Source organism: Vulpes lagopus, chromosome 12 (genome assembly GCF_018345385.1).
Source record: "Vulpes lagopus strain Blue_001 chromosome 12, ASM1834538v1, whole genome shotgun sequence".
Classification (NCBI taxonomy): domain Eukaryota; kingdom Metazoa; phylum Chordata; class Mammalia; order Carnivora; family Canidae; genus Vulpes; species Vulpes lagopus.
Genome location: NC_054835.1, coordinates 15,585,798 through 15,592,995, shown reverse-complemented (window position 1 = coordinate 15,592,995; position 7,198 = coordinate 15,585,798). Strand labels below are relative to the sequence as shown.

General features: G+C 50.2%; 1 protein-coding gene across 1 annotated transcript; it reads right to left on the bottom strand.

Annotated features, from left to right (window-relative positions):
• Window positions 1-995: 995 nt before the first annotated feature.
• TLCD2 (TLC domain containing 2) lies at window positions 996-3,475 on the bottom strand. Its single transcript, XM_041726435.1, has 4 exons — window positions 3,161-3,475; window positions 2,880-2,962; window positions 2,584-2,666; window positions 996-2,001 (listed from the first exon to the last, which is right to left on the bottom strand). Exons 1-4 carry the CDS (start codon window positions 3,334-3,336, stop codon window positions 1,549-1,551), a joined length of 795 nt encoding a protein of 264 aa, XP_041582369.1. The 5' UTR covers window positions 3,337-3,475; the 3' UTR covers window positions 996-1,548.
• Between the last annotated feature and the right edge of the window lie 3,723 nt (window positions 3,476-7,198).

Sequence of the window (7,198 nt, the reverse complement as noted above, 5' to 3'; positions counted from 1 at the left end):
CACTGTTTCTCTGCCTGGACCATCTGTGCCTTGCCCCCTTGGGGTCCCTTCCTGTCAGCTTTTATTTCTAGTTTTCTTATTCTCTTTGTTTATGACATTTTACCAGTTCCGTGACTTTAGTTCCTGTCAGCATCCATGACAGACTTTCTCAACATCTCTATCAAAGGTTCCGTGTCTTGCTCTCCATCTCTCTTCAGCTTTGTCTCTTCTATTCAGGTGACCTTCTCTTTCTTTCTATCCATCCCTCAATCTATGTATACCTGTTCCTATCATCCCATTTGTCTTTCTCTAGCTCAGCTTTTGGGCAGAATTTTTTTGTTTGTTTGCATCTGGCTCTCAATTTCGGCTCAGGTCACAATCTCAGTGTGGGGCATGGAGCCTGCTTAAGATTCTCTCCCACTGCCCCACCCCTCTAAAAAAAAAAAAAAAGTGGCAAGGGAGAAAGGAGAGGGAGAGCTTGCAAATGAATCCCAGAAGAGAGTCAGATATTCCTTAATCCCTCTGCCGCCAAGTGGAAGCCTTCCCTCATCTACCTCTGTCTCTGTCTTCCTTCTTCCACAAAAGGCCAATGGAAAACACTACACTTGGCACCCAGAATGAATGTTTGAGTTTCTGTTATGGCTCTGGACTTCAATATTGTCCTAAGAAGACAGACCTAGCTCATTCCTTTAAGAATCTGCATTTTCTTTGAAAGACAGTAAGAAATTTTAAAAGGCAGATATCGGACTTTTAAAAAATGTAAAAGGCGGGATCCCTGGGTGGCGCAGCGGTTTGGCGCCTGCCTTTGGCCCAGGGCGCGATCCTGGAGACCCGGGATCGAATCCCACATCAGGCTCCCGGTGCATGGAGCCTGCTTCTCCCTCCGCCTGTGTCTCTGCCTCTCTCTCTCTCTCTGTGACTATCATAAATAAATAAAAAATTAAAAAAAAATGTAAAAGGCAGTAAGACTAGCATTGAGTATAAACACAGTAGTATGACTTTGAGAACCAGAAATATCAGCAGCAATTGTAGTGGTCCAGTTCTTCTGTTTCTTGGCAACAATTATGTCCATCCCTACTGGCTACAGATAGCACCTGTTATGGCCTCCTCCCACTGCTAGAATTTGGTCATCGGTGAGGCCTCTCTTCCCTCTGAACCCACCCCCTCCCCATCAGATCTCTCTGATCCTAATAGGACTTCACCTTTCTTCATCTGTTCCTGTGTTTAAGGTAAAGGATGCCATTGGCAGTTTCATTTAACTTCACGCCTCCTGTCACCCCTTATTGGTAGCACTGGCTATCCCTCTTGAGCTAGTTTGCTGGAAGAAGCAGTCATCTGATGATGGAATTCACCGAACAATAGCCCAGTTTCCCACCCATCCAAGAACATCAGCACTTCTCCAATTCTAGGAATGGGGGAGGGGAGTGGGTTACTTGGAAAGGGGGGCTGAGATACTGAAAATTCAGTCCAGTCCTTAACCCTTTGAGGGACTGTGCACTGTAGACCACAATCTCCTTTTCCTGGCCCTGCCTCCCTCAGGACTGGCAGAAGGGGAGCCTTGGCCTCTCTCTAGTCTTGCAGGCTGAGAGTGGAATCCTCCCTGGTGACAAGCTCACCATCACAACATCCCCTTGTGCCTCTGGTTTCCTTGTGCCCAGGGATGGGTGAGTGGGGCCGAGACCGCAGGACATCACTGACCAAAATACGGATACCCAGTGAAATGCTTATGGCACCCACAGTGACCAGCCCAGTTCCACCAAGGATGACCAGAGGAGGGGGCACCTGGTGTTGCTGTCGGATCAGCCATATACTCATCCACCCCAGAGGCACTAGGCGGAAGAGGGCCAGGGTGGTCAGCGTAGCCCAGCTGGCCACACTGAAGGCCAGGGATGGGGCCTGGTGAGAAAGCAGCAGCAATTTTCGTAGGTGCAGGCAGGCAGAGTTCAGCTCCAGGAGCAGAGACACCACAGAGAGGCCCACATAGTGGCTGGACAGAATGGCAGTGCTGAGGCAGCTCACTACCTGGGGAACCGGGGTCAGAGGTCAGAGGACCTTCTATGACCTCCCACCCATTATGTACCAACATCCCAGGCCTTAAGACAGGGGTTCCCAAAAAAAAAAAAAAAAAGACAGGGGTTCCCAAGCATTTTTGTGGCACCGTGTCAAAAATCTGCCCTTAAACTTACCCTTATGTTGGGGCCTGAATGGCCTTAACCCTTCCATTGGATGGGAGGAGCCATGACCCAGTGGCTGTCTCCCCTGGTGCGGCAGCAGCATCTGTGCAGTACCCCCCCCCCTTCCATTCCTGGGCTTTTGTGCCCCATTCCCAGTCCCTATACTGGGGCTCCTCAGAAAAGCTCCATATGCAACATTTCTGCAATCAGATGGGACACGTGAGCGAATCCAAGCAACTTAGGCAGTGCTCAGACTCTAGCTGTGGCTAGCAGTCAATCTGCTGCCCCTCAAGCCAGTCCTAGGTTGGGGAGGGCAGGTGCCAACAGGGGTCAGAGACACTGGGAAGTCATTGGACAGAAACCTGAAGAGAGATTGAGGACCCAGCCCCAGCATACTACCCTTCCTGTGTCACCTTTCCCTGAGGCTCACCACCAAATGATGACAAATAAGTTCCCAGGCCTGGCCCAAGGTCTCGTTCCACAGCATGTCAAGTCCATCCGCCAAGAAATAACCTATGGGAGTGGCATGAGGGGGGGAGGGGCATTAGGCTTCTCCCAAGTTGTACCTCCTGGAGAGGAAGCTTCATCCCCACCTTTTCCTAGGTCTTTAAAATAACCAAAGCTGCCAGAAACACTGGACCCCTATGGAGAGGGGAAAGGCGACCTGGAATTACCATTGGAAGGTTGCTCCCCGACTAACCGGCCTGGCCTTCCCTGCAGACTTACCCACCGACACAGCCACCAGCACCAGGGCCCAGGGCGGGTGGCCGTGAATCGGGTCCGCAGCCATCTGAGGATACAGCAACAGCCTGTAGGAGGTGGGGGGCCATGGTCAGCATCATGCAGACTCAGACCCCATTCTCCCGCTGTGCACGCTCACCCGCCCATTCACACACCCCACCCAGTGTCGGACACTTCCATTGTGAAGAGGCCCGCCGGGTCTCTTAATCTCAGCTTTCCACCCCTCACCCTCACCCAGGTGCCTCCCAAATCTCTATACTCCGCACCCGAGCAGCGCCCCGACCCCTGTGAGCAGGCTGTGCACCAGGGAGACACAGATGTTCCGCCACTTCCAACGGTCCTGGGCAGCAGATCCCGGCGTGGGCAGCAGCTGCAGCGCCCAGTGCAGCCCCCGGAAGGCGGCGAAGGAGACGCTGGTCACGAGGAGCCCCCAGGGCTCCATGGCCTGGTGGGCGGGCTAGGTCCGGTTCAGTTTCTTGGACCCCCGCGCTCTCAGCCCGGACTCATCCAATGCCAGCTGCGAGGACTGCTGCGGGGACTGCGAATAAACCTCTCGACGAGAACCGGTCCTCGGCTTCCCCAGCCCACTACGCCTGCGGAATCCCCTGTAACTTTTCCAGGGTTCGACCACGCCCCCATCGCTCGGCTAGGTGGTGATTGGAGCAGCCGTGGGGCCACGCCCCGGAGCCACCGCATCCGATCGCGTCCCGCCCTAGCGGGGGTTGGAGGGATGGGGGCTTCCAACCGGAGGGCCTTCCCCGGGGGACCGAGCCTTGCAATAGAGCTCAGGGGGACCTCCGGGATGTCTATAGGGGTCTTCCCCAACGCCACGTGTCCCAAACCCCTCGGAGCTCCAAAAATAGGTCACTAATCTCACCTGACGCTCGCACAGCCCCCGCCCCATTGTCTTTCACCTCCTCTCCCTACGCTAACCTCTCACCTGCTGGTCGTCCCTCCCACGGCACACTCACCGACCCGAGCGGAGAGGCCAGCGCACACCCACTCCCTCTTAAACGTAGCCACCGCTCTGCCCCGCACCATCCCCGACTCTCAGCTGTGGGGGCATCTCACTTCCTTGGAGCCACCCTTTCCACCTCCTGAGGTTTCTAGACCTTTAACACATCATAGCAACCCTATACTTACAACAGTCCTGTTCCCTTACACAGTACCTTCAAACGGAACAACAGCTCCCATTTTAGAGAAGCGATCCACTGGGGACTCCTCCCCCCAACCGCTTCTGGGTTCCCTACAGCCTTGCTGTTAGGAGAGGCAAAAGGAAACCTCTCAGGACCTAAGACTTGAAAAGCACCCCTCCCCCCAGGGCTAGGTACAAGTTAGGTGAATAGAATTCACTCTTCCAATCTGAGGCATAAGGAGAGGTCACACAGGGTCGCCTCAAGGTTGGGGCAGAATCAAAGAGAAAAACAAAGACTGATAGGATTCTAGAACCTTTCAGCCTGGAGAGGAAAATATGCCCCCTCCCCTTCCATCTCCTGAAGAGTGACAGGTTTTTACTGTTTTCCTTACTCCACTCCACACCTCTTTAGCTGGCTGAAAGCCAGCAATTCAGAGAGCTGTTTCCTGTACATGGAGAGGGCAGATTCCAGCTACTCCTAGAGAATGAAGTTTTCCACATTCTCACCACCCCTTTTCTTCACCAAAACCCCATTATGTCCAAGGGGCGAGGAGCATCCCCTTCATTCCTCCACACTCACTTCTCCCAGCTTTTGAAAAAAAAATTACACTGATTATTTTAAATTTTATTATATGAAAACCATACAATGTAGAAAGTTTTAAAGTTACAGAAAAGTCAGGGGAAAATCACAATGACTGTTCCACTGTCCAAAGATAACCACTATTATTAACATTTTGTCTTTTTCATTTATGTATACAATATACCTATATTTTATCTTTTTGAAGATTTATTTATTCATGAGAGACACAGGGAGAGAGACGCAGAGACTTAGGCAGAGGGAGAAGCAGGCTCCCTATGGGGAGCCCGAAGTGGGACTCGATCCCAGGATCACGAACTGAGCCAAAGGCAGACACTCAACCACTAAGCCACCCAGGCGTCCCAATACACCCATATTTTAAAAACCAAAATTGAGATCACATAACACACTATTTTAATAAACTTTTTAATATTCAAAGAGCATTTTTCTTTCCAGTCAAATGTTTTTCTGCATGACTTTTAATGGCTATGCAGTACTCCACCATCTGGATGGATATACAATGATTTACTTAAGCAATCCCCCATTGCAAATTTTCATTACAGCAGAAAAGAAATGAATTCTCAATCAGACAGTTGCTTCTCATTTTCTCTATTGCAATACTGGGATGACCATCTTGTAACTAAATTGTTAATTATTTTCTTAGGATAAGTCCTCAAATGTAGAATTACTAGGTCAGAGGCGATGGAAACTTTTAGAGTGTTTGAGACATATTACCAAACTGACATCCAGGAAGGCCATAACAATTTGCATGCTGATATGCAATGTATAGGAGTCTTATTTTAGTACTTCTTTGCCAATACTGGGCTTTTCTTTTAAAAAAAATATAATTTGCTAAGGAAAAAATGCTTTCAGCTGTATTTTTCTTTCTTTAAATTTTTTTTTAAATTTTTTATTTATTTATGATAGTCACAGAGAGAGAGAGAGGCAGAGACACAGGCGGAGGGAGAAGCAGGCTCCATGCACCGGGAGCCCGATGTGGGACTCGATCCCGGGTCTCCAGGATCGCGCCCTGGGCCAAAGGCAGGCGCCAAACCACTGCGCCACCCAGGGATCCCTTTCTTTCTTTAATTACCTAATGAAACACATTATTTTTCATGGTTTTATCCATTTGAATTTCTTCTATGCATTTCCTGTGTATGTCCTTTCACAGCTGGTTCTTGCTCCTTGAGGCTGCTTTATATAAAAACTACAGGGTAAAAAAACAAAACAAAACAAAAACAAAAACAAAAACTACAGGGTAGGAAGGTAGTAGTAGGTGGATGAAGGCACAGGATACTTTAATACAGTCTCATATCTCTGAGGGAGGCAGTAAGTAACACTGGAGAGAAACAGTGAATGAAGTAGAAGGCTGGGAGCTTGTCCTTGATGGAGGCTGGTTGTCCTCCCTCCTGGAGTGCTCCTGGCCTTTATGGGTCCCCTCCGTGGGGTGCCCAGACAGGGCCCTGTGTTCTCCAGGCCTGGTCCTTCACTGGTCTTCTGCCTGCCTGTGTTCCCAGGCTGCTCTTCCTCATCTTTGCTTCATGATGGGTGAGGATGGCAGAGCCACATACCCAGGGCTGGAGGGAGACACTGTGGCCAGTGAAGCAGGGAGGGGAAAAAAGGATGGAAGCAATGTCCAGGGACAGAGCAATCTTTGTTGCAGACTATGAGTAGACTCAGTCTACCCACCCCCTCCACCACAGTCCCACACACATCCAGCTCAGGCTGCAGAAGGGTGGGTTCAATGATCTACTCTCCTAAATCTGTTTCTCATAGATAGAGAATAAAACCCAGCTACCTCAACGCCTCTTGTCCCACTACAGGATAGCTTCCTGCAGCTTCTGAATTGGGCCACCTTCAGGCAGGGAGACTGGGCCATGGTTGAACTACACCAGAGCCTGAGCCACAAGAGTTAGACTGCATCGGGAGCTGGGGGTGGTAGGTTTACACTGCTTGATGCAACAAAGGGGGTCACACCCCACAACCCACCTCTCCTGGTTGCTGGAGAGAATTTCCTGCCTGCACAAACTATCCTAGAAAGTAAAGTGAGGGAAGAAACGGAGGAACAGTAGTTGGAACCCCATCAGTGGCTGCAGTCCTGTTTTGGGTGGTAGATGAAGCCAGGGGCCACCTTTGCAGGATGGGACATCACTGTAGAGACTGAGCCTCTCCCTCTAACTCTCCCCCACTACCCTCCTTGGGTTAGAGTGTTCAGGGATGGGGGGAGGAGCAACAGCTTAAGTTTTGTTCCTACCCACAGGGAGAGGAGAGCCCAGGCTCTGAGTAGTCTGCAGAAGTAGGCTTCTGATTCCCTTCTGCATACGTATGTGATTTCCCATCTCACAGGTGGAGAAACTGAGACAAGAGTCTAAGAGTCCAACATATAGGTGATTATCCCTGAATCCAGAGTCTAAGCCAGTATAAGAAAATAAAGGGAAAAGTAAGAGCATGGAGATGACTACTCAGATGGGAGTTTCAGTATGATCTTTTCCCTGAAGAAAAAATTTACTTAGGACCTCCCTGGAAAGGCAGTAGGGAAGAAAAGGAGACAAAGGAGGAGGACCAAGAAAGACATCTGGGTAAAGGGGTAGA